Below are 25589 nucleotides of genomic sequence, written 5' to 3' on the forward strand. Positions count from 1 at the left end.
GCTGCTCGGGAGGTTGTCACCATCTGATTAATTAATATATTGAAATGGAAGAAAAGACAAACTTTTACATTCTATATCAAACAATTGTCTGATTAGAACTTATTACAGTAAACACACATAATCAATGCTGCAACTAACAATTATCTTCACTATCAAGTTAATTTATATAAATGTGCAATTACAAATTGTTACCAAAGTCAAAAAATCTCGTCTTAAAACTATTTCTGTCTGACAACAGTCAAAAACCCAAAAGTGTTTCATTTGCCAAGATATGAAACAGAAAAGCAGCAAATCATTGCATATTATAAGGCAGTTTATGACAGTCAACATAAGCTAATCTCCTATTGCTTAACTAATTGATTATTCAAATCAATTATTTCGGCACACATCGCAATCACTCTGGTTTCACTGATGCAACTTGCCAGTTTATTAGAAACGCCTAAAGCTGAAACTACTGCAGTCTGATGCAACAACTCATCCTCTCTTCATGAGGGTTATTATGTCCAGTTTTTCCAGGTGAGTGATTTAACTTTGTGGTCATTTTGGAGGCTGCAGTTTGTTGAATTTACTCTAGTATTTAGTCTGCCCTCATTGATGAATTGGGGTGAACACAATATTGGAAACCCTGCATACGTTTTAGCTATAATTGTACCTCATGAATTGGCAACAGAGGCCTGGTTCGCCCTCACCTCCTTCATTTGAGAAATGGCTCTACTCACCTGCTCTGTAAAGCCTACATTTGTGAGGACGAGGGTGTTGGAAGATGCCGCCTCGTCCGTCCGTCCGTCCGTCCGTCTGCCTCTACACACAAATCTTTGTTTCAGGAGCCCTTTGAGACGCTGTCACACTCCTCAGCAGACAAACCAATGAGCCACATCTCCACCTCGTGCACCGTCTGCCTTTTAGAGTCTTAAAAAAAAAAGAGAGAGTAGATTTGTATCATCACAAGGATGGCTCACTTCAGATTGACTTACACCGTCAAGCATCGGGCCCAGCGGTGGATCTGGTGACCAATTAGAGACGGAGGGGACAAACACCTGATCCCCCCCCTGACATGATGGAGAGAAAATGAGCAGGAGACCTCAGCAGGGAGCGAGAGGAGAGGGATAATCCCAGACATTTGTTCACTGAAACTGGAGAAGTGTTTTTCAACGCCTCGAGTTGTCAAATTTAAATCTGTGCTGAAAAGCGCTGTGGCAGTGTGTGGTGTTGAAACTATGTCTTGATTAATCACCCAATCAACATTAATAAATCATTAGTTGACATCCAAGACCCTTCCACACTCACTTATCTACCTTTAATCTTTGTTATGAAGCTGTAAACATCGCCTGCTCAGCTTCCAGCACTGATGCCAGTCTCTGAATTGACATGTTATGACTGTATTTGAGGGTATTTAAACTGTGTGTGTGTTACAGGCAACACGAGCTCTCATACAATTACAGAGCAGAGCAATTATAATTTAATGTGACGATGGTGTGTTTAGAGATATCAAATGTAGGTAGGAGAAGTTCATGCGCTCTTTTCTCTTGTGAATATATAGTGAAATGAAAAACAACACATGTTGTCTTTTTGTTTCCTCTGATAAACAGCTTTGTGAATTGAATATGCACCACCAACTGGTGATTAGTTCAAATTCTGCTCTAAGATCAGCAATTTACTTTTTACATCAAGCTGTGTGTCATGCAACTGGAACAAATATGCTGCTTGGGCCACATTAAAAACATTCATTCTGTGATCAGTGTTATGAAAATCAATGCAGATTAAACTACCAACCAACCTAATGTACACATGAATGCACAATAATAAGACACATACTAATAATATAACACTCACAGGGGCCATGTTTCTGCCTTATGAGTACTTCTACTTCTGTACTTTTACTGGAGTATTACGTTCTTCGATGCAGAGCTTTTGCTTGTGATGGAGTATTTTTCCATTGTGGCATTGCTACTTTCACTTTTACTCAGCCTAAGTAAAGTGAAAGTATTGTAATCTTTAAGTTTGGCAGTGAGTCTTTAGGCTTTTATGTTTTTGACTCATCAAAAAACTCACCTTGCATGGTGCTATTGTTATTGTTTATTGTTCTGATTAAAGCAATCATCTAGGATCATGTTATGAACGTTATTAATGTGGGAAAGAGCGCCTGCACTTTCTATTTGCATTTAATATCTCTATAAAACAAAATGAAAATACATCTTCACGTTAAACTATAACTGCCCTGCTCTCTGTAATTGCACGAGAGCTCGTGTTGAAGTGTCTGGATCCTCTTCCGCTGCTCTACGATAGGGTGGTGCTATGGTAACGGAATGCTGACCTCTCTCCAGAGAGATTTCAGGCTCACTAACCGACTAGAAACGTAACGTTACCGTCAGTGTGTCCTCTTGTTACCGGTCCCGTTACACCGACCGAGCAGCCTCGTGTTGTTGTTGTTGTGTCGTGATTGAAGTCTTCTTGGCTTGACGCACGGTGGAGAGACGTAACCTACACATGTAAACATGAATGAACTCGAGGCACATGCGCGCACGCTGCTCATTTCCAGATGGAACGTCCCCTTTTGGCCTTTAGCCAATCACAATCCAGGGGGTGTGAGAGTGATCGTCTCTGATTGGTTGTTGGCTCACCGGTGAGAAAAGATACATCTACAAGCTGCATCCACAGGTGAACCTCGCAGTTTCCAGGTAATTCTTATACTTTTGGGTCGGCGGTTCGATCCCCTGCTCCTCCTGTGCTACCGTCAAAGTAAGTTGCTGGTGCCTTAAACAACTACATAGTATCATCATATATGTCCTGTAAGATAATTCAATCAAACAACAAAACACATGTTTTAAGGTGTTATTAATCAAGCCTTGACATTGAAGATGCATCATACAATTACTACGTTAACAATATGTATTTATATGCAAGGCAGAGTAAACCTTTGTATTGTTTAAAGGAGATAACATCCAAAAACTGCATCTTTTTTTTAACATTACGCAATAGGTTTACCACTTATTTTATTTATTTTAAGCATGTATCTACATTTAACACACAATATGTGTTGTTGTAGTAAAGACAAAAATTGCGAATATATTTTTGTTATTGATCAAATGAGTAAATGTGAATTTAAATCCACACTGAATCACAGAGAGAGAAAAGTAACCCCTGCTCTCTAAGGTCTGATCTTTTTCAGCATGTTGCACCTTTGAGGCCACGCCCTTCTCCCGACAGGTAGTTTGTGTGATAGAAAACACCTGCTGTACTGTGACAGCATTAATGGAGCGTGATCTGAGATCCTGTTTCTTCTGGGTACGTGAACGACTCACTTTAAAACTAACAAAGTCAACTGAGTCTTTGAGTGCACAGTTTTACAAATCATCATATATTGGACTACTTGCCTCAGCCTCACTAAAGAGCCACTAACAGGCACATACATGGTTTTGATTTCATTCAACCCAGCAGGTGTACGAAAGGGGATTTGGAACATGTGCAACATGTGCAACATGTGCAACAAATATGACAAATACATGATAAAAATGTAGCCCTCGTAGAATGGAACTTTGGCTTTTGTCATTTCTATCAACTCATCTTTACGGAAGTTTTTGATGTCTTGATTTGAATGCCACTTGCCAGCAATTGAAAATATTATATCAGCATTGTGCTAATAACTATAAAGAAAACAAATAGGGTAGCTCACTTTGGATTTGGTATTTGTTAGTATTTACTGTTTCCAAGTAAAAAGTCCTATGGCTGATCTGTTAGAGTCTGTAACCAACATAACATTCAGGTCTAAACTCACCAATATCTCAGTGTGTCTTATAATAACTATTGTAAGGATTATTGTAACACATATTCTGTGTCACATGTAATGAACAGGATTTGTTCCACGGCGGGAAAGAATATAGCTCCCTCTTGTGCTTTTATGTTTCACTGCAGAGGAGAGGAAGGAATATGTTTTTATATTTGGCCTACATTACCCATAATGCAGCACACGGGTCGACCCAGAACGTAACTTCTGATGCCTTCAAGGACAATTGTAAACAAGGTAGCAATGTCTCTGATTTGATGAAAATAAAAAAGTACCTGGGGGGGTTCTTGATCAAATATAAGATAAAACATTGTTGTGCTGCAGTTGTAGTACAAAGTGTGATAGAGGTCAAATATATAGATTGTAAAATAAAAGATGTGAATTAAAATGTACACCATTATATATATTATACATTTAATAGTAAGGATCGTATTGATATGAATAGTTAAAGCCTTTTCTTCAAACGTTATTACATGGATTTTAATGCAATGGTATAATCCCTTTTAGGCAATCAAAGAAGATCTGTTTGAATATTTGCATTTTAAAAAGCAGCGGACTACTTTACGTGCCCGTAAGTGCGCATTGGACAAATGTCCGAGGAGCACCTGAATGCAGCACAGCGGCTGGTTCCGATGAGCGGAGCTGACGGTCGATGTCTGTGCGGTGACGAGTGACAGCCAACATGTAAGTTGTATGTCTTTATCCGACACAGTTCTAATAAAATGTAGGTTTGTTAAGACTTCTCGTGGTGAAAACAGTGTTTTATATTAAAAGTTAACATTATATAATGTCTCGGGTGCGGTCTCTTTGGACAGCTTACTTTCGGTTTCTATATTTTTTTATGTTTTAAATCAAGTTTCTGCTCTTTAAAAGTTTATACAACCGATTAAATGTCATCTCCAGGTAGTGGGGAGTCGTTCAATTTAAACGTATAACATTTTCAGTGCTGGAAAAAAAGGTGTTTTTGAGTTAATGATGAGATATTATAAGTGCGCACAAACAACAACAACAGGAAGAAGACAGCGCATAACACCACCGGAGCCTTCTGAGAAATCACCTGCGGTCATCAATCAGACTCGTGGTAGTTTCATCATAACTCTTCATGAACAATTAATCAGACAAACTGCACCTCTATTTGCACTAATATCCCAAATCCATTGTTGTTCTTTATGTTCATATATATTCTTCGATATATATTTATATTGTACATAGTTGTTAGATGTTTATGCTTAGTTTCTCTGTTCTACTTTGTTGTCTTTAATGTCCTTGTTTTTACATTTTTCTTGTTTGTTTGTATATTCTATGTATGTACGTTGAGAGCAACGTGTAAACCGGAGTCAAATTACGCACACATGGCCAATAAAGCTGATTGTGATTCTGATATGTTTACTGCAGCTCAGCATGGAGAGCCCCAAACACGCAGCTGACTCCACAGCACGCACCTTCTCCCAGGTGGTGTTCACGGACACCCCGTACTCATACCCGCCCTCAACACCCGTCACCTGCTGCTACACCATCACCACCGCTTACCAGCCACACTCCCGCGACTGGGTGGGCATCTTTAAGGTGAGGAAACTATATGAAAAGTAGTTTTATAATATGGAAGCCCATTGTTGACAATAAAATAAAAAAAGGATCCTGTAAGTATTGTTTTTAATGAGAAACTTTCTCTGAATAATGACTTGGTGTCTGAATAATGATTTCATATCTCAAAAATAATTATTTAGTATTTAAAACACAAGGACTTAGTATCTTGAAACAATGTCTTGAAATAATGACCTAGTAGGCCTACCTAAAAAAATAAAAAAATAAATTAACTTTCTCAGAATAATGAGCACGTATTTTCTCATTAATTTGAGATACAAGTTATTATTTTGTGATGCTAAGTGAGAAAAAAATGTCATGACATGCAGGATCTTTTTTTTTTTTTAATCATTGGTGGAATGTATCGTGTGTTGCGTAAAGGAATCTTGAGTTTTGTCTCGACTCTTCTTGAACAGGTGGGGTGGAGCACAACAAAGGACTATCACACCTTTGTGTGGGTGGAGCCAAGTCTGGATGTGGTCGGGCAAGAGTCCGCCACAAGGCAAGCTGTCTTTACAGGTAAGAAATAGTTTCACTTTTACCGCAGGGTGAAAACGCTTGGTCATGTTTGTAATGTACACTTCCTGAACCCACTGAGTGTCTCATGTGTAAACACAGTTTAAACATAATTAGCAGCTTAAATCTGCTATGACGGACGTCAGATCCTCTGGCTCAGTGTTGTGGATCATATCCTGTCAGATCTTCTCTGCAAACTAGAGTCACTTTTAGTTTCTTCACGCTCGCTCAAAGCTCACATATTCACAGTTAAGGTTAAAGCCTCTGTGTGAACCACAGCTGTTCATTTTACTTCTCGGATAGTTTCATTTTCACAAAGAGTTAAGAGTGTTCAGTGACTCGCATGAAAAAAGCAGAAATGTCGACATAAAGTTGTGTAACAGAAATATATTTTTTGCTTGTTTATCCCTTTAACTGTCATGTGAGGTTTGGTCTAGATTTCTGAGAGAGAGATCTGTGACGATCTTTGTGTGTGACTTCTTAAAATAAAGTGATGTTTACTTGTGACCCGTTTTTACAGTTTATGTCCTCAGTGTAGACTTTCACTGTGTAGAGTCTTTTTTTTTTAGCAGATTGCTTCATTTTAAGGATTTTTAGAGGCCTGAACAAGTGAAAGTATCCATCATTTCACAAGACAGAGTAAAAATTAACATAATTTTATATAACTTTTAAATGTTTATTAATCCTGTGATTCTCATATCTATCTCGGGACATTTATATATTTTAATCATTAGAATGAGCATGTTTCACTAACTTCTGACATTTTATGGACTAAACGTCCGTGACAAACGATAATGAAAATAGTCTTTGGTCGCGGTCCCGTAGACGAGTAAATAAATCAACATGCAGCTCTCTAAGCGGTCCACTCTGCTCTCGTCCCATCAGAATACTACCTGCCGAAGGACGAGCTCGACTTCTACCAGTTCTGCTACGTTGACAGCGCTGGTCAAGTGCGCGGAGCCAGCACTCCTTTCTGCTTCAAAAACCCAGCGGGGCAAAACCCGGAGAGCAGCATGGATGAAGACCTCATGGTTATCACCACACAGGTATCCAATCTGAGCAGCTCAACGGGGGGAAAGCGTTGTTCTGTGTAAACAATTGGACAATAAACGACTGTTGAGGAAATATTTTATAGTCAACTAGTATTGTTAAACTTGTGGTAGGGTTCTTGACTGATGATTGGAGGTCTTTGTAAAAGATAAAACTGTTTAAATGTGATGAAAACAGATGTCGGCCAAAAGGCCAAAGCAAATAAAAGCTTTGTATTGATTTAATGTGTTCTGTTGAAACCAGGAGCAGGTTGAACTGAGCCGACATGAGAGAGCTGAACTGCAGAAGGAGCTGGATCAGATAAGGGGGGAAAATGAAACCTTAAAAAACGATCTACAGATGGAACAGCAACAAGCCGCCAGCATGAAGGTCGATAGAGATAAAGAACACATTTCACAACAGAGAGAAATAGTTAAATAGGAACTTTGATATTTGACACGGTGTGATTTATTTCTACAGGGGCAGAATGAACAGAAAGAGAAAGAAATGAGTCAGCTGGTCAGAGAAATGGATCAAATTAAGGAACGGAATGAAAACTTAAAAAGCACCTTACAGCAGCAGGTGAAGGAAACGGACGGCTTAAAGGTTTGTTTTTTCAGTCTACGAGTGAAATCAGTGCCACGGTTTCAGAGTGATAACTATCTTTGGTGTTACTACCAGGAGGAGATGATGAAACAGCAGCGTGGCGCTGCGGAGCAGAACAATCAAAGCTTGAGTTTAGATGGCGCATCAAGACAAAATGAGGTGAGATCATTTTTTTAATCTCTTCAGCTGTTAAAGGCTCTTGACAAAATCTCGTGCCAATCCTTCATTGTGCAATTTTTCAGACGCACGCTCAGGAGAAATACGACCGAGCTCTGATGAAGATCAAGCTGCTGAAGGAGGAACGCGAGCAGCTGAGTAGGAGAGTCGATGCTCAGAGTGAGGAGACCGCTATGTGAGTCAAGCCTGAACGTTCCTATCTATTCATCAATAAACTAGAACCCGTTGCGTACGTTTTTCTGGCTCCTGACAGCTTTTTTTCTTACGTGTGTTTTCAGGTTAAATTCCAAAGTCAGAGAACAAGACCGGCAACTGTTCAAAATGAGAGACAGCATCCAGCTGCTTCAGGTAAATGTACTTGATGTTTTAAAGGATAAAGCTGCTGTTATTTTATGGTTGTCTTGTTGTTAACAAATCCCATTTAAAAACCAAAGGCTTTCCGACTTCCTTACTCTGTCTGTGACACTCATAGCCGAGCACATGGGGTCCTACTGAAGATGAATATCTTCCAAAACAGCTCACAGATGTATATATAGAGAGGCTAAATAATTTCCTAAAATAGCCCGTCAACAAACAGGAGAACGTCTTCCTGTTATTTATTTCTTATTATAGTAAAGTTGTTTGTAATCTCAAGGATGCCGATTATTAACTATATCATCAACAACAACATGCTCATATATGTACTTTACATTGTAACGTACAGGAAAATGATAACGACTCACTCAAGATGAACAAAACCAAAAAAAGGTCTTGTGAAGATCAGTTGGGTTCAGTATTTGTTGCTGTATTGTAATGTGTGTGCTTTTACCTTTGGGCAGGTCGACCTACAGAGCAGTGAGAAAGAGAAGGAGAGGCTCTCTGCAGAGCTGCTCAGGTCGCAGAGTATCGCACACGACATGGACGACGTGAAGACAGAGAACCAGGAGTTATGTCGGAGGCTGGCGAGGCAGATGACACTGCAGAACTGTTCGGATGACGAACTAAAGGTGAGAACAAACAAAAACAATTACACAATGCTGAAGTTCTTTTAAAAACAACGGATGACATGACGATGTCTTCTTCAGGTGAAGTGTCAGACTCTTGACGGCCAGCTACAGGATGCTCAGAGGAAACTGGCGGCTGAGAGGGAGGAGACCAAAAACACCAAGAGACAAGCTGAGTCTCTGGAAAAGGATCTGCAGCAGGTCAGGGAGCAGCTGAAGAAGGTGGCCTCAACATGTGAGGACGCACAACGGATAAGTGGCAAACAAGAGGTAAACTCAAAAAGCATCTGCAGAAACCTAGACCTTGGTTAAGATACAATGAAAGTGTATTTTAGATAATAGTGTGAACGGTTTGTGGAAGAGAGGCCCCTTCCTGTTTCAACACAACAATCCCCCCCCATGCACACCCAGCAAGCAAACTTTAACAAGAAGGAGAAAAGAGAGAGAATGAGACGGAGAAGACAAAATGTAAAACCCCAAACAAATGTTAAGAGTCCCTTCATTCTCTGCTCTGGGTGGACATTACTCCACTACATCTTTACATTGATAATAGTTGTAGAGACGTTGAGGGAAGCTGCGTAAGAGCTGTGCACAAAACCAGCTCCTTAAAGCGACGAACATCTTTAGGTGCACTTGTGTCTGAATGGGAACAAATCCCTGCAGCAGCTTCAAACATCTCGAGGAGAGACTGAAACCAGAGGAGCGGAGGCCGTTGGAGCTAAAGATTAATGCACGTGGTTTTAGAATCAAACGTAGTTGTTCAGGTGTCCACATACTAAAAACTGAGGCTCGTTTTCCTTCGTTCTTTTCCAGCTACAGCTCAAGATGGAACGAGATGCGATGGCAGAGGCACGTGAAACGCTCGCAGACAAAGACAGCCTGATGGAGGAGAAGGAACAAAAGATCATGCTGGAGAGACACGAGAAAGAAGAGCTGGCCAGAGAGAACCAGGTACACTTACACAAACACGGTCTCCTTTCAAGAGGGTCGCTCTGTGATATTAGACGCTCGTTTGTTTGACCGGTATTTATTCCGTCAGACGCTCATGAGTGACATTGCGGGGCTGCGCAGAGCTTATGCCGAGCTCCAAGCACCTCCGCCCGCCGACTCGCCTCACCTGCAGCCTGACACCAACACGTCAGCAGCCAACGACTGGCAGCAGCAGCAGGAGTCACCTGTACAGGCTGACAACCCGTATGAGAACATTGGTGAGGGACTGAAAATATTTATTTTGATGTATAATAAATACATAGATTATAGAGGATTGTATCTATAATCACCCACTTCTACTAGATATGTATACATCAAGGTTTTTCCAAAACAAAAAAATCATTAAATAAACTATGAATAAAGAGTAATTGTTTTAATTATTCTGGTGTTCACTGACTTACTTTTCCTTGCAGACATTGGGGCAGGCACAGAGGAAGAGGTGAGTCACCCGACCCATCGCTCACACCTTTCCTATCCAAAGCATGTCGTCAGCGAGCTCTTATATTTATATTTCTCACTCATCTCTCCATCACAGTGTAACAATCAATGTAACACAACCTGAATGAACTAGTGAGCAGTTAAGGGTTAAAGAAGCTGAACTCAACTCTCACCCCGAGTGTGACTCCGTTGTTTACCGTTTATTTTCGTAGAGGACTTAAAACATAATCCGCTCCCTATTTGGTTACCGCTCCTGAAGTGCCGTCTCTATTTTCTGCCCGCAGCAGTCGCTGGTGTGTCGACACTGCCAGGAGTGCTTCCCCTGCATAACCCGAAACGAGCTGGAGCAGCACGAGAGGAGTCACCGGGTGTGTCCCTTCTGCACGATGATCTGTGACAACATGGAGCAGTCGGTGTTCGAGGATCACGTCTACAGCCACGAGCTGTGAGGGCAGATTATCCTCAAGTAAATAAATGAATGTCTTACAAGTCGGGTTGGTCTGGCGTAAAAGGCCCGTACCGATATTAGTACACACTTTTACTGCAATTTACTTTACTGTTCACCTTTTTTCAAATCATACTGTTTTGGGGGTTTTGTTTCCAGCCTTCCTCATTTATTTTAGTAAAAGTAAATTACCGCATAACTGGTCATCGTTTGAAATATTTAGCTACTTCTGTACCAATACTCAAAACCCTTATTGTCATTTAACAAATGAAGCCAAAGAGCTCAAATGTAAAAAAAAAAGCAAAGTCTAAATTGGCTGCTGAATTTACATATTTGTATAGAATTTACAGATGTTTATGAGCAGAGATGCACCGATCGATAAGTCTCCTGTATGATTTTTGCCAGGCGAATTTACACACCTGTGCGGCATGTTTTTACATTGCGCGCACACACAGTGGCGTTGACACACACACACACACACACGTCGTCTGTGTGGAAGTTCTTCAGCGAGAGTGAAGACATAAAACACCTGCGAGTCTAAAATGAGCCGTGCATCAACGAACTTCAAAGCATTTGGAACAACTTTGAGATTTGTTAGAGTGAGAGAAATGTAAGTTGTTTAATAGTCAAACATTTTATTATGAACCGACAATTTCAATTTTCATGTAAGAATCTGAATCAGCTGGTCAGAAAATTGGTGATTGGTGCATCTGTGTTTATGGCTCCTTTTGACCTGGTTTGGCAGAGTAATAATATAAAAGAGCTCTTTAGCTCAGGAGACTAAATATAAGAACGAGAGTAGAGCCCGGTCCTCCCTCTGTTTGGTATAAAATCAGCAAATTTCTGTTTAAAATCAGGAACTTTCTATTTAAAGAAATAAACGTGATTATGAATCTGACCTCATATTGGAGGTCGGCTTTCGGTTTGATCTTTAGGACACATTTCATTACTGAGAAGAACTCGTGTTCAAATATACAAACATAAAAGTAGGCTTTGTAACATCTAAATTAAACAAATTTCAAACTTTTTAACTTGTGGTATGCTCTGGAAAATAAACAGCAGTAATTTATATATATGATTTGTATTAAAAAGGCTAAAACATGCTTTAACTGTGGAATGGTCCTTTACAAAGTTATAATTAAAAATAAAGCATGTCACATTTAACAATTCATATTTTAACCGCGATTCTTCGACGGTATAACTTTTCACTCTTCATCCTTCTGGGAAACTCTGATCTGTAACTATGATTGTTGGTTTTAAGATGTGTGACAGAATGAATTGTTGATGCGAGGATGAGCAATGTAACAAGTGAATGTATGTAAACGGGTCCACTGAAGTAATAAAAACCAAGTGGTAGAATGCAGCAGATGTCAAGTTATTTCTTTATATATGAAAAAAACAATTACATGTTTGTCTGTTGATCCGTAACCGCCCATAAACCGTGACACCAGCGACCCGACACTGAAGTCCGTGTGCAGCGCCGCGTCTAAATTAAGTGAGAGCACTCGTTGCATAGAAGACGGTTTTCCCTCCTCGAGTCCAGAAAATGATCCCAGAGGGAGCGTCGCCCAGCCGGCACACGTCTGTGTACCAACATGTCTCCGATTGCTGCCGGTGGCCGGTTTTTTTCCTCAAGGCGTCATCTGATTGGCCTCCTCGGGTGTGACGTCCCGGGACGTGAGCTCAGAGAAGAGAGCGGGCAGCCAGTACTGAGCTTCTTCAGCGGCCTGAGAGTCCAGCCAAGCCAAGCCTTCCTTCAGCAAGTGATCCTGGAGACATGAAGCGTGGAGGTCAACGGTGCTTCTGCAGAGTTCACCAGCTCACATTTAAGACTTTAAAAACCTATTTATAGCACGTAGAGCGCAATTAAATATCTGTTTCCTCGTGCATATCATCCAAAGTTAGAAAGTGTGATGATAGCGACGACATGGCCAAGATTTATTATTATTTATTTTCAGTACTTCCCAGCTATAAGTATAGAACAATAATTTAAGGGGTGCAACTAATGAGCGATTATCTTCATCGTCTATTAATTATTTAGTGTAATAAATGTTTAAAAACTTTGAAAATGGCTTTCACAATTTCTCAGAACCCAAAGTGAGTCTTTAATTTGCCCGTTTTTTGTGCGACAATCAATTTATTGTCAAATATGACAGAAAAAACATCAAAACCACTCGTGTGAGAAGCTGAATCCAGTAAGAAAATGTGCAATTATTGCTTGAAAAACAACTGACAGGATTTATCGAATATGTAAATAGTTGACAGGAGATTTTCTGACAGACTAATTGATTACCTGACTCGTGTTTTCAGCTCTTAATGATCCATAATTATATAATTAATCAAATTAACACAACTGGATAAGCAGCAGGAAATAGATAGATGGATCAACCAATTTAAAATGATTGATTAATTAAAGTTTTGAAAAGTGACATAATGAGACGACGACCTTTCGAACTCCAGCAGCTAACAGTGATACCAGTGTCACAACAATTCTACTTCAGAGGTTTGTAACGTCTGCTATCAGATATTAAAACATTTCAAGAGAAACAAAGCCTACTGCCGGCAAGAGAAAATACTGAAGCCTTTTGTGAAGGACATTTAAGACTTTTAACTGAATTCAATGATTTTTTTAAGACCTGCAGATCCTCTGTTTTAGAGCAAGAGTCCATGTCATACATAGGGACCTGAAATGAGCTGACGAAGCACTTACCAGGACGTGACAAGCCCGTTCCTTCTCCCACTTTAGACTCTCCTTGATCTCACTCACTGTGACGAAGCCCTTTTTCTACCAATGAACAAACAAACAGACAGAAAACGCCCGTTTCAGACAGAAAATGTGTAAAATAGCTGGTTACATGTTTCTGTTAAAGTCTTCTTTCGCATTCAAACACACAGTTGGTCTCTTTAGCTGTTTAATTCACACGACAGGAAGATTATGAACAGAGCTGCAGCGCTCATGTGATATTTGACACCTGGAGGTGATGCTGCAGGAGGACAGCCGTGAGTTAGGAAATAGTGACACCTAGTGATAGATTCATCTCACTGACTGAACTCTTAACTCTTATTCTCCACAACAAGAGGGGGAACACATGTATATGGACTGAAGAATATCATCTCTTTATTATCTTTGAGTACAAGAGATGATTATTAAAATTGACATATTTATAAAACAAGATACACCTTTAATACTTCTCTCTTTATTTCACCTCGTGCAGCTGTGGTTTTAATGTTAACGACGCAACATTTGATTCAGACATGTTGGATTTTTTTACTTTTACCAGAAAGTGACTTTTAAATTCAAACATGAGACCATTAATTAAATATGTCTGTAAATTTAGGAGAAGCAGACAGAGCAGCAGCAGCATGGGATCAACGCAATGTTCTGCTGTGGACGTATTCTAGACACCTAAAAAGATCTATATCAGCTAAAGTGTACACTACATTTACAATATTTTAACCACTTAACCTCGCTGTCAAACAGACGTTTCTAACGGGAACCTGAAGCTGTTATCTATGATCCCTTCAAAGACACCAGACTCCATTCACAAAAACAGTCATTTTATCTCCCAGAACACAGGAGTTGCTGTTACCGCTGCCTCGATCGGTCCTTTTTAAAAATGATTAACCGAGGAGCTGCTCTCACCTCGGCCAGCTGCAGAACTACGGTGTGATCCATGTTGAGCTCAGCTGGGACCGACTGGACCAAGTAAGAACCTCCGACAGGAATCATCCCAAAGCCGCTCCCCATCACCTTCAGCTTCTTTATGGCTCTCATCAAGTCATCTCTGGGATGCACAGATTTAGTGATTTTAATAAAATCATTCAATTTATGGACATATGCGCTTTTAATGATCTCTGATATTTGAAATATCCAACTTACTGGCTCACATCCTGAGCGTATTTACCTCTTCCCTTCAGGACTCTCTGGTGGAGTTCATCCAAAGTAATAAGCCCTGAAAGACAAAACACACGTCAACATTTAAAAGACAGAAACATTATTAATCGTGGTATCTACATCGTGCAGGTGTTCATAACTGGGTTCGTTGTATATTACGCTGTTGAGATGCAGAACATCACAGATGGCGTTCAGATCAGAGTCACCTCTTCATTACCATTTAGTGTCCAGATGAATTACAAACCTCCATTTCTGTGTTTCAGGGCGAGACACACTTCAATGATCTGCACGCCGAGCTCATAATAGAAGTCTCCTACGCCGAGCATCTCGGACCAAAAACCTTTGCCAGCTGTGGAAGAGAACACAAAGTTATTTTAAACTAAAATAAAATAAAATAAAATAAAATAAAATAAAATAAAATAAAATAAAATAAAATAAAATAAAATAAAATAAAATAAAATAAAATAAAATAAAATAAAATAAAATAAAATAAAATAAAATAAAATAAAATAAAATAAAATAAAATAAAATAAAATAAAATAAAATAAAATAAAATAAAATAAAATAAAATAAAATAAAATAAAATAAAATAAAATAAAATAAAATAAAATAAAATAAAATAAAATAAAATAAAATAAAATAAAATAAAATAAAATAAAATAAAATAAAATAAAATAAAATAAAATAAAATAAAATAAAATAAAATAAAATAAAATAAAATAAAATAAAATAAAATAAAATAAAATAAAATAAAATAAAATAAAATAAAATAAAATAAAATAAAATAAAATAAAATAAAATAAAATAAAATAAAATAAAATAAAATAAAATAAAATAAAATAAAATAAAATAAAATAAAATAAAATAAAATAAAATAAGGTAATTAAAAAAATAAAATAAAAAAATCCACCCCCCGAAAAAAAAAAAATATATTAAAAAAGAATTTTTGCTGCAGGAAAAAAAAGAAGAAAGAAAAATGATTATTATTATTATTTCTTTTTTTATACTTTTTTTCTGCCAGCAAAGATACACAGTATTTATTGATAGAATCAATCAATAAATACTTATTCCAATACTGCTTCAGAACCACAGTTGTATTATCAATATGACAAAAGGGTTTTTCGAAAATACAATAGAAAAATAAATACTTTTCTTAAATTCTAAGCATGTATTCCTATTGGTGACTGCTATGTTTTGATCAATAGAAAAACAACACAAACCATACAATTATTAATACAGTAAAACAATCAATATTGAACTACCTCACCTCTGAGATGTTCAACACCTTTCCTCAGTTTACTTGGACTACTTACACCTGACAACATAAATATCACCAGGGAACATTTAACTGATCCTACTGTTGTTTAGTGCATCACTTTACATTAATTTACATTTATCTACACTACCTGTATTTATATTTAAACTATTTGTATTTATGTTTAATATTGTGCTGCACGTTTGTTATTGCACTATATGTTTGTACCTTGTCTTGTTCTGCTTTTGTATCTTGGTTGTTTGCATCTCATGTTCATTTCTTCTTTTTTTGTTGTTGTTTTGCAATGGGATCAGGGTAACACAACTTTGTTTAAATTTATACTGTACTGCACTGTATAAAGATAGCGGACAATAAAGTCTCTCTTATCTTAAAAGTGCAATATTTGTCTCTTAGATGTAGTGGATTAGAAGTACAGAGTCGCATAAAATGTTAATACTAAAGTACAAAAGTAAAAATGTGTCCTTCAGCACTTGAGTAACTGCACTTACTTTATTCTCCCACAGTTCATTACATCATAACAATAGTATCATCATTACATAATCGTAGTATAATGTGTACTGCGTGTACTTTGTCGCCCCCTGCTGGCTGCTCCTCAACGTCAAAAACGTTCAAAACACAAGAAATGGCCATCCAACAAATTACGCATGCGCAGTAGTCGGCGCTTTAAAACAAGTCTTGAGGAGGGAACATGAAGACAGTTGCAGGTGGACTTCAATAACAGTCGAGGTAATAAATACATATATAAATACATTTTTAGTACAAAACACGTATGTCCGATTGTTAGTGTTGTATTACACTTTGTCGTTATAACTGCGTGGCTCCCGGAAGTGCGTTTCTGTTGGTTAAAACTAGCCGGCTAAACGTTAGCCTACCTAGCTAGCTAGCTAGCTTGTTATTGTTTTTCATGATTTCGCGAGAATCAAAATGGAGGCAAATGGAGGCAGTGTCGTACACAGCCACTCCCGAGTCCTCTTGTTTGAAGCACTCTCACTGAAATGTCCACCCATGACGCACCACACTGAGTTTTAAATCAAGTTTGTGTCTGAATTAGCTTCCGAGTACTTCTATTACACTGCTAATGTAGCTTAGCTTCTATTTCGATTTTTAGGAAAAGGATGCCCAGGATCAGGCACTGTGTCGCTGCTTTGGTTCTCTACGGTTTGTCTCAAGTATGAGTAGTTGGTGCATATATTTTACTACCAGCTCAGAGACCGCTTGCCTCCATTTGAACAGACAATAACACGACAAATCGACTTTTTGTTTTATAGAACGAGCAGCTGTCAAGTTCTCATGGGAGGTAGCTGTGGTTGAGATGCACCGCCGAGGCGCTGCAGGATGAGACAGCCGTCGTGGTCGCCATGACTCTGAGGTCCACACTGTTTCCACATACGGGATTCAAACAGGACGCAGACACCACCGACTTCGACCAAGCGAGACCCGTGAGCATCAAGAGGGAGTCCTGCGACTTCGTCATAGATGTTCAAAACGCACACGGGGGCGAGATCCCGAGCAGATCCAGAGACTTAGAGCAGAATTACATGACAAGCAAAGTGTCCCTCGCGCCCACGGTTGCAGAAGTAGTTCAAGGAGACAGTAACAGTGTGGGGATATTGTCCCCGGTGAGACAAATGGGGGGTGAGGGAACCCCAGTGAAAGGCAAACCCCTCTCTGCTGACAATATGGATAACCCTCAGATGGCTCTGAACAACAACCCCAAGGATGCAGGTGCGGATGACAGCGTGAAGGGGGTTGTCCTCCCCGGAGTCCTCGGCACCGCATCCATTGAGCTCTCCTCTGAAGGCAAGTGGAGGAACATCAGGAAGACCCCCGCCAATCCCCACACACAGGCCAACTGCCTCCGGCAGATTCTCCTCCTCCAACTGGACCTCATTGAACAACAGCAACAGCAGCTGCAGTCCAAGGACAAGGAGATAGATGAGCTCAAAGCAGACAAGGAGACGGTATGTAAAATATTTTAGTATCTGCTATTAATGTGTCATAATGTGTGGCTTTATATATTTAAAGTTACGTTTATTTTGTCTCTGTCTTCTTCTCTTGCAGCTTCTTGCGCGTATTGAGCGTATGGAGCGTCGCCTGCAGCTGACTAAGAAGGACCCGCCACGCGACAAGCGCCTTTTCCAGCCCCTGGAGCCATGGACCCCCGACAAAGAGGACATGTGGGATATGGATGTCGAGGAGGGTTCGCAGCCCAACACGACCACTCCGCTCCAGTTTAGTCGGGGTGGTAAAGGTCAAAAGAGGTAAAGGAAATAGCAGACAGCACTGAGCGTTTCTCATTTGACTTGTGGTATTAAATCAAACCACATTAATTAAATGCATGCAGGAAAGGAGAATCTACATCCTGCCACAGTTTAACATTTTCTCTGTGCAATATTCAAAAGCGGAAGAGTTCATGACTCTAATTCTTCTCTTTGCACACGCAGGAAATCTTGCTTTGGAGATGCAAAAGTCCAGAAATCACGAGGCAAAAGCGCCAAGCTCAGCCCCCAGAAGTCTGAAATTCAGCCGGGCTCTCCCAATCAGAGAGAGCTGCGCAGTAAGGAAACCCCAGAGAAGAGCGTTCCCATACGGTCGGGGTCAGAACGGGACCTCATGCTCCCGTGCAAAGAGGAGCCCGAGCTGAGCGGTCAGATTGAAGACCTGCCCTTCATGTCTACTACAGAGATGTACCTCTGTTGCTGGAACCAACCTCCTCTTTCGCCTCTGCGTGAGACTTCCCCTAAAAAGGAAGAAGAGGTGGCCAGTGAGTGGACTCCTCATGTAGTACATGATATGCTGATTGTTTGTAAGCGTGACCTATATCCCATCTTCTAATCATTTTATCCATCAAATGTCCCGAATGCGCTGTCTCTGAATGACTTGATTTCCCTCCTCTCTTCCTCTTAGTTCCATCGTGGAGAGAAAATCCTATCGAGCCTCTGGACGAGGACCCCTCCTTTATACCGCCCGAGGTGAGCTGCATCTTAAATGTTAAAACAAGTTATCTCACTTAAAATCCAAAAGCAGTTAACTCATGAATGACTCGTGTGACTTCCCATCTAGCCGCTGGACGACAATGTGTTTTTGAAACGCCACTCGAAGCTGGAGTTGGATGAGAAGAGGAGGAAAAGGTACCGAACACTGACTTCAGTTCTTTTATCTGAGATTTGAATGAATATGTTTGTTTTTGAGGTTTGACCAGAGCTTGATTCATACTCCATACTGGAGATTAAAGAATCCGATCATAATGTTATCGGACAATATTGGTTTGTTATGATTTTTTAACGATCCCTTAAGTTGGTTATTAAACAGTTGAGGAGTAAACGGGAAATTTTACAAAATATTATAACAGTTAAAACCTCATTGTGGTTGGAAAATACATCATAACGTCAAAAACAACTTTTACATAACACAAAGAAACAGGAAGCTTAAATATAAACAACAATGCAGCCCATAAAACCTAAACTTAGTATACATCACTGTGATAAACACAAAGCTCTGGTTTTGGTGAGGACAAGCTTGTATTTTCATTTAATATAGAGAATAGGATAAAAGTGTGTAAGAAGTAACACTGACACCAGCGCAAAACAAGAAAAGCAACACGAGTGCTGATGTATCAGTGAGAGGTGACCAATGAATCTTCTGGCTCTAGTTTCCTTCTTTACCAGCGTGTTTGTATGTTTGTCCTCAATATTTACTACACTTTATACACAAGGTCCAGCTTTGAGGATGAACTTTAAAGGCTTACAATGTGTGAAAACGTATTACTTGATTCTCAACAAAACATGTAAACACTGGAGGCTTGAGATTCAGTTCTTTGTGAAGTCTTTAAGCTACAAATAATTAGGAGTTCTCTCCAGCTATAAGTCAAGATTTCTCTCTCGTTCTTTCCTCTTGCTGCCGTTTTCATCGACGGTCTGTGTCCTCAGGTGGGACATCCAGCGAATCAGAGAGCAGCGCATGTTTCAGCGTCTGCAGCAGCGCATGAACCGGAAGAAGGTCGTCCCGGAGACGGAGCCAGAGCTCTCGTCCTTCTATCCCGACACGGAAGATGGTACATCTGCATAACTTAATACACAATTTAGCAACATCAGTGGGATGTTTTTTTTAAACTTTATTCTTTTGTTTCTGCCAGTTGAAACGATCGTGATCACTCCCTTCCTGCCTGTGGTTGCGTTTGGCCGGCCGCTGCCCAAACTCTCACAACAGTAAGTCCGTCTTTACTGTGAGGTTAGCTCATCGTGGCATGATCCATAAAGTTATTGGTCATCTATTACTCTGGTGATTCTGCACTGCAGGATGTTTTAGTTGCAATTTCAAAAAATGTGAAAAATGAGAGATGGGGAGGAAGTCAGTGGGTGAAAGCAGCTGAGATTATTTGGTAAAAGCATGTGTGTAAGACTTGTTTTGGTGATTTGAACATTAAGTCTGTTTTACTAAAATGTTTCTTCTTCCTCCTGCAGGAACTTCGAGCTGCCCTGGCTGGACGACCGAAGCCGCTGTCGCATCGAGGTGCCCAAAAAACACACTCCTCATCGGACCTGTCGGAAGTGAAGCCCTGTTGTGACAGCGGAGAGATGCCACTCCATGCCCGGATTAGAAAATGCTATATTTGTCTTGCCTGGTGTGTGGGGGGGAGGGACAAGTCGCTATGTATAACTGCTGTTGCTTTCAGTCTGAAGTCTCACCGCTGACCAGCTGATCTGCAGAATATTATACAAGCATGGCAGATAGTTCGATGTTTTTTGGTCTCGTTCTGATAAAAAGGGAGATTAAAATGCAACAAGATTACAGTCCTCCGCGTTAGCAGCTGTTTGAAGACGGCACATCAGTTTGTACTCTATGAACGGTCATGTGCATGTTCTGTAACACGTTTAAAATACATTTTGTAGCAGCAAAACGGATCTCATCACATAAAAGTGGAGCTTTCTGTCACTTATGCAGCTGACGGGAGAAAGTGGACTCTAATCTTGAGCGCATTCATGTCGGCGGTAAAAAAACAAACCTTTTGACCTGAAAGTCGAGCTTGTGCTGTACGTTACGAGCAATATGCAGACTAACTTTCTGTTCTGGGTCGTCCTGCCACACAATATCTAAACCTGACTGTCGTGCTGTGTATTGCCTTTATCGCTGTTCGCACACAACTTCAAATACGACTTTATCAATGTTTGGTGTGATATCGGGAGGTTTGAGCCGCACTCGGCATGATTTCTTCTGAAATAATCGCAGTTCTAGTTCGAGAAATTTTACAAAAAAAGCAACCAAATGATTGTTCTGTGTTCCTGGTTTGCTTCATGAAAACAGCAGCACGGATACTTCGACAGGTGGTCAAAGCCCAGTGTTCTGTTCCCTGCTCTGTTCCTATTCGTTTGTTTTTAACGTGAGTTGCATGGACTCTTATTTAGCAGTTTCTAAATAAATAAAAAGACACGGTAGCATGGCTTCAGCCCTCGACTGGAGAAGACTCCGCTCATCGGACTGCAAACTGTCGTCGTTGAAAGCATGACTGGCTGCTCTGTTCAGCGAGAGCTGTTCATCACGACGCCATCTGATAATAACAAAGTACAGCTTTGATCTTCGCAGTACGCTTACATGCAGTAAATATTAGGCAGGTTGTGTGTATGCATTTTGGTCTCCAGTTATCTGACGTTCAAGGGAACCGTTGTAGACGATCAATACGCTTTCTAGCTGTAGTTCTGTAGATGTTCGACATGCTGCCGGTTAAATCTCCCTCTGTGATACAAACCGTGTTTTCTTCTCTGCTCGACCTCTTTAAACATGCGATGCAACGGGCTGTCTGTGGAGGCAGCTTTTGGAAATGCAAAAAGTTGATTTCTTCTTTTCTTTCGTTTTTTGTACATAGCTTCCAGAAACAAATGTACATAAAACATGGCTGTTATTTTTTTATTATTTAATGTTGGAAGTGTTGAGTACATTCAATATTGTTCTATGATTGTATGTTGACAAATTGACAGTTTTGAAAGTTAAATTTTTTTGGAATAAAATTAACATGTCTACGATATTCTGGATGTTTGTGGTTTGATCGAATGGGAAGAAGTTGGGGCAGATATTTGATATTTAAAAATAATCTGATGTGATGCTGTATAGAGTTAAACTTACATTAAAGCATTGATGCTACAGAGCTGTCTGCACACCAACGTTGTCGCTATCGCATTGCATTGTGGGATATTTATTCATTAGACTCCAGAGCCACTGAAGACAAACTGTTTTCAAAGGCTCAGAAGTTCTTTTCATGATAAATAAACTGAACAACCAGTTAGTTAAATCTTGAAAAAAAAGTTTATTGAATAAAGAAAATCAAAAACGGGACAGTTTCTCAAAAACAAACACAGCTGACTCATTATTTGGTGAAAATCCTGCAGATCTCAAAAACACTAAGACACGAGTCGCTGAATATACCTTCCTTTGTATATTTGTGTAAAATAAACCGTCCCATTAGTGAATTTAGACAGAAAGGATGTTGAGATAACACACTTTGTACTACATCTTCAGCTGAACCCCGACGACATCAGGGCTCAAACTGTGTATTTTATACGACAAACCAGCCTGATACAAAAAAAAGTGCTGACATATAAAATATCCACTTCTGTCCTGTTAACTTTGCTTTGGGTTCTTTTAAACTTTCTGTTTTTAGTGTTAATTTAAAGTGTGAAAAACAGCATGAAGGATAATGACCCTTATAGGCTTTTCCTTTTTGTTGACAAAATACATTATACAGGCATTAAATGGAAAAAAACACACCTCAGAACAAAAAAGCCACACATACCTTTATAACACAGCTGAAGCAGCGAGTCTTCTGCCAGTTAATCCTTTGAAAGAACCTAAACACAGAGATTGGAGTATGTTTGTATCTGTATTAACAACCACTCTGTTCAGTCTCTCCTGAGGTTATTCAGCCGCTCCTCCAGGTCGGCGTCTGCGTCCGCCAGGGCGGCTTGAGGCTCCACCTTCTTTCCTCCGGCCACCGACAAGCTTCCCCCGGTGCTCGGGAGATCTGAAATGAACAACACGATGGGCCTCCAGTGATGTGACGTACAAAAACCAGACTACAGGAACGCGTGTGTGTAAAATGGGATTTTTCTTACTTGACAGTTCGTCGCTCAGATTGAGACCCAGCTCGTCCAGCACCTGGGACACGATGGCGTCACTGTGCACGAGGCAGAGACACAGTCAGTGACGTATGACAGTGAATTCACAACATGTGGGATGATGAGTTAAAGGGGCAGTCCACTCGTTTAGTGTTGCACTTCCATAAAATGTATTTCAATAAGAATATCGCAGCAGGTTAAGTCGTCCCCTCCTGACTTTTAGTCGCTATTATGGGTATTGTGAGGGATAGATGTGGGGATAAGAGACATAAATATTGTAATTTTCTTTCATTCCTCGGGAAAGTAATTATTATATAATGAAAAATAACTGTACGGACTAGTATTTTAACATTTTTGGGCGATGTGTTTAATTGCTTTCATGCTGAGATTGAGACAAGAAGGTAAATATGAAGCTACAGCCAGCAGCCGGTTAGCTTAGCTTAGCATAAACAACTGGAAACAGAGGGAAACTTCTAGCTGATCAGCAGAGACTGAAGAACCAGTCCAGCACATAACATCCGGTAAAAACACAATGTGACGCTTTTACATTTGGGTTTTCTGAAGGATTGAAAAAATACTAATATATTTAGAAGTGCTGGTGGACAGATCGCGTTACCTTCGGACATCTGGGAGTAACAGACACAGGTATTGTGATTTTCTCTCATTCCTTTGATAAATAGTTATTATACTAACATCGTACCCTAAATCTGGAACAACAGGTGGCCCTTACCTCTCGTCCTCATCGTCCTCGTCGCCCATGGCGTCATCGATGGCGTCGTTCATCATCTCCTCTTTCATGTCCATGATCTCACTCTGCTTTTCAAACTCCATCATGATCTTCTGGATCTGAGGCAGTTTCAGCTGCGGAAGAGGAACAAAATAGATTTACCGTCAACATCTGGAGGTTAGCGGTTAAAATTCCATCAAATAATAGCATTGTGTTTCAGACCTGTCTGTTCATGGTGGCCATTGCTTTGGTGACGCCCTTCATGGCCTGAGCCATGCTGTTGTTGGACTTGAGCGTCTGTATCTTCAGACTGACGGCCTGAATGTTGGCTTTCATCATGATGAACTTCTTCACGTAGCGCCGCGTGCGGACCAGATCCTTGGCCATGATCTTGACGGCGTCCTGCAAGGAATTAACACAACACACACACACCACATGTTAGGATCACAAATCTCTCTCTCATCATAAAACACAAGCGATTCTTCCTTCGTCTCCCACCATTTGTCCCTGTTTGGCCATTTTCTTGATGTCAGCGATGATCTTCTTCTCCTGCTGCTCCAGTTTCTGTCGCTCTCGGTCCAGTTCCCTCATGGCTCGGTTGAGCGCCCTCTGATTCTGCCTCAGCAGCTCCTCCGGAGTCTTCCTCTTCCCAAACAGGAAGTCCATCTGTTTGACCAAAACAGAAGGTCAATACAGTCAAGTTCAGTAGGTACTGTTACAAACTAGTGCTGACATGATGAGTCAATTCATCAATTAGTAAACTGACAGAACATGTTGCTCCTATTTCTTCTTGTGTCACTTTCTACTAACTCCACTAAAGCTCAGAGGGAAACATTGTATGTTTTACTTCACTGTATTAATCTGACAGCTTGAGTTACTTTACCAATTAAGATTTTAGCCCACAAAACATGAAAATGTTAATGTAAAGCTGAGACAATAAGTCGACTAATCAATAAAGAAAATTAGTTGATAACCATCTTTTTTTCATGTATTACAGTTGTGGAGATTTGCAGCTTTTCTTTTTAATACACTTAATAATTATTAGTAATAATAATAATATTGAGGTTTGGACTGTTGTTTAAGGTGTCACTTTAGGAAATTGTGACCCAATTATGTATCACTATTCTCAACAAACGGATAAAAGAAGAAAATATTCAGATGATTAATCCAGAATAAAATAATTATTAGTTATTATATATAACAGTTTAACAATCACAGTGTACATTATTCTAGTTTTAATACTTTAAGTTCATTTTCCTGATTAAACTTACATACTTTAACTTATGTAACATGTATGTAATGTTGGATTTTTACCTGTAACAGTATTGTCACAGTGTGGTAGTAGTACTTTTACTTAAGTACAATATGTGTATACTACTGCTATTTTTATCGGTAAGTTTCCAACAACGTCGGTCTTCATGTAGAGTCTATACTCCAGCCGTTGACCTCTTCGTTTCGTGGAAAATATTACTCATCAGTCAGTAATGTGACTGGAGGCCTGAAGTCTCCGTCCAGCCGTGTTTCAGCCTCTCAAATCAGCCTCAACATCCTCCAACAACAGTTCGTTCCTATACCAATCTAACCGCATCTTTATGAACCCAAACCCCGGGCAGTGTGTCGCTCTCACCGTCGTAAAAAGTCGGTAATCCGGAAGGTTAAACGGTGTTTAAGGCGTCTTCTCCGACTTCCACTCGACACAAATTTGAACGATTATTTGTTTTCTTTCCAACACTTCCGTGTTGCGGTACCGGAAATTACGTAATTGCGTACGTATAAAAAACGGACGTCCGATTTTTGCCGGCGTCACGTCACGTGGTTCACGTACGAACTACAGGAAGAAACACGAACTTTCAAAATAAAATCCTTTATTTCATAGATCAGTGACATTTTCTTTAATACCGGCAGTGGTGGAATAAATACTCAAAATTATTTTATTTAGTACAAGTAGTAATACCACATTGTAAATATACTCCATGACATGTAAAAGTCCTTTATTCAAGCTGATTCAAGAATGTATTATGTTGTATTAT

At 39.8% G+C, this 25589-nt stretch overlaps 4 protein-coding genes across 8 annotated transcripts; 2 read left to right on the plus strand and 2 right to left on the minus strand.

Annotated features, from left to right (window-relative positions):
• The first annotated feature begins 4376 nt into the window (after nucleotides 1-4376).
• On the plus strand, nucleotides 4377-11915 carry calcoco2 (calcium binding and coiled-coil domain 2). 4 transcript variants are annotated; one of them, XM_076094159.1, is made up of 15 exons: nucleotides 4377-4468; nucleotides 5180-5350; nucleotides 5785-5887; nucleotides 6770-6930; nucleotides 7178-7303; nucleotides 7394-7519; nucleotides 7595-7678; nucleotides 7762-7871; nucleotides 7975-8044; nucleotides 8515-8682; nucleotides 8761-8949; nucleotides 9493-9630; nucleotides 9719-9887; nucleotides 10083-10108; nucleotides 10392-11915. In XM_076094159.1, the coding sequence occupies exons 2-15, from the start codon at nucleotides 5186-5188 to the stop codon at nucleotides 10554-10556; spliced, it is 1800 nt and encodes a 599-aa protein (XP_075950274.1). In that variant the 5' UTR covers nucleotides 4377-4468; nucleotides 5180-5185; the 3' UTR covers nucleotides 10557-11915. The 4 variants fall into 4 exon arrangements, with proteins under 4 accessions (XP_075950274.1, XP_075950276.1, XP_075950277.1 ...); XM_076094161.1 differs by having other exon boundaries at nucleotides 10395-11915; XM_076094162.1 differs by having other exon boundaries at nucleotides 7394-7495.
• On the minus strand, nucleotides 11907-14810 carry snf8 (SNF8 subunit of ESCRT-II). The gene is made up of 5 exons (XM_076094163.1): nucleotides 14692-14810; nucleotides 14433-14505; nucleotides 14196-14337; nucleotides 13263-13337; nucleotides 11907-12321 (listed from the first exon to the last, which is right to left on the minus strand). The coding sequence occupies exons 1-5, from the start codon at nucleotides 14771-14773 to the stop codon at nucleotides 12184-12186; spliced, it is 510 nt and encodes a 169-aa protein (XP_075950278.1). The 5' UTR covers nucleotides 14774-14810; the 3' UTR covers nucleotides 11907-12183.
• Nucleotides 14811-16346: 1536 nt separating this feature from the next.
• On the plus strand, nucleotides 16347-21745 carry msl1b (MSL complex subunit 1b). 2 transcript variants are annotated; one of them, XM_076094165.1, is made up of 9 exons: nucleotides 16347-16449; nucleotides 16992-17684; nucleotides 17785-17984; nucleotides 18168-18529; nucleotides 18631-18695; nucleotides 18787-18854; nucleotides 19653-19777; nucleotides 19859-19931; nucleotides 20187-21745. In XM_076094165.1, exons 2-9 carry the CDS (start codon nucleotides 17082-17084, stop codon nucleotides 20275-20277), a joined length of 1587 nt encoding a protein of 528 aa, XP_075950280.1. In that variant the 5' UTR covers nucleotides 16347-16449; nucleotides 16992-17081; the 3' UTR covers nucleotides 20278-21745. The 2 variants fall into 2 exon arrangements, with proteins under 2 accessions (XP_075950280.1, XP_075950281.1); XM_076094166.1 differs by having other exon boundaries at nucleotides 18168-18487.
• A 259-nt stretch (nucleotides 21746-22004) lies between these two features.
• On the minus strand, nucleotides 22005-25324 carry chmp2a (charged multivesicular body protein 2A). Its single transcript, XM_076094167.1, has 6 exons — nucleotides 25187-25324; nucleotides 24058-24225; nucleotides 23782-23961; nucleotides 23563-23693; nucleotides 22830-22891; nucleotides 22005-22738 (listed from the first exon to the last, which is right to left on the minus strand). The coding sequence occupies exons 2-6, from the start codon at nucleotides 24223-24225 to the stop codon at nucleotides 22617-22619; spliced, it is 663 nt and encodes a 220-aa protein (XP_075950282.1). The 5' UTR covers nucleotides 25187-25324; the 3' UTR covers nucleotides 22005-22616.
• Between the last annotated feature and the right edge of the window lie 265 nt (nucleotides 25325-25589).

The sequence above is a fragment of the Anarhichas minor genome, unplaced genomic scaffold, assembly GCF_050575085.1.
Source record: "Anarhichas minor isolate MPS153535 unplaced genomic scaffold, ASM5057508v1 ptg000017l, whole genome shotgun sequence".
NCBI classification, from domain to species: domain Eukaryota; kingdom Metazoa; phylum Chordata; class Actinopteri; order Perciformes; family Anarhichadidae; genus Anarhichas; species Anarhichas minor.

What these genes read in the sequence shown, in the direction of transcription:
- msl1b (XM_076094165.1), top strand. Translation starts at nt 17,082, where the DNA reads ATGACTCTGAGGTCCACACTGTTTCCACATACGGGATTCAAACAGGAC. An exon ending in GGTGGTAAAGGTCAAAAGAG is followed by an intron (nt 17,985 to 18,167) that starts GTAAAGGAAATA and finishes TTGCACACGCAG; the next exon opens with GAAATCTTGCTTTGGAGATG. An exon ending in GATGAGAAGAGGAGGAAAAG is followed by an intron (nt 18,855 to 19,652) that starts GTACCGAACACT and finishes CTGTGTCCTCAG; the next exon opens with GTGGGACATCCAGCGAATCA.
- calcoco2 (XM_076094159.1), top strand. Translation starts at nt 5,186, where the DNA reads ATGGAGAGCCCCAAACACGCAGCTGACTCCACAGCACGCACCTTCTCC. An exon ending in AACAAGCCGCCAGCATGAAG is followed by an intron (nt 7,304 to 7,393) that starts GTCGATAGAGAT and finishes TTATTTCTACAG; the next exon opens with GGGCAGAATGAACAGAAAGA. An exon ending in CAACCCGTATGAGAACATTG is followed by an intron (nt 9,888 to 10,082) that starts GTGAGGGACTGA and finishes TTTTCCTTGCAG; the next exon opens with ACATTGGGGCAGGCACAGAG.
- snf8 (XM_076094163.1), bottom strand. Translation starts at nt 14,773, where the DNA reads ATGCTCGGCGTAGGAGACTTCTATTATGAGCTCGGCGTGCAGATCATT. An exon ending in CCTGAAACACAGAAATGGAG is followed by an intron (nt 14,506 to 14,691) that starts GTTTGTAATTCA and finishes TTTGTCTTTCAG; the next exon opens with GGCTTATTACTTTGGATGAA. An exon ending in TACGCTCAGGATGTGAGCCA is followed by an intron (nt 14,338 to 14,432) that starts GTAAGTTGGATA and finishes TGTGCATCCCAG; the next exon opens with AGATGACTTGATGAGAGCCA.
- chmp2a (XM_076094167.1), bottom strand. Translation starts at nt 24,225, where the DNA reads ATGGACTTCCTGTTTGGGAAGAGGAAGACTCCGGAGGAGCTGCTGAGG. An exon ending in TGGCCAAACAGGGACAAATG is followed by an intron (nt 23,962 to 24,057) that starts GTGGGAGACGAA and finishes AATTCCTTGCAG; the next exon opens with GACGCCGTCAAGATCATGGC. An exon ending in TGGCCACCATGAACAGACAG is followed by an intron (nt 23,694 to 23,781) that starts GTCTGAAACACA and finishes CCTCTTCCGCAG; the next exon opens with CTGAAACTGCCTCAGATCCA.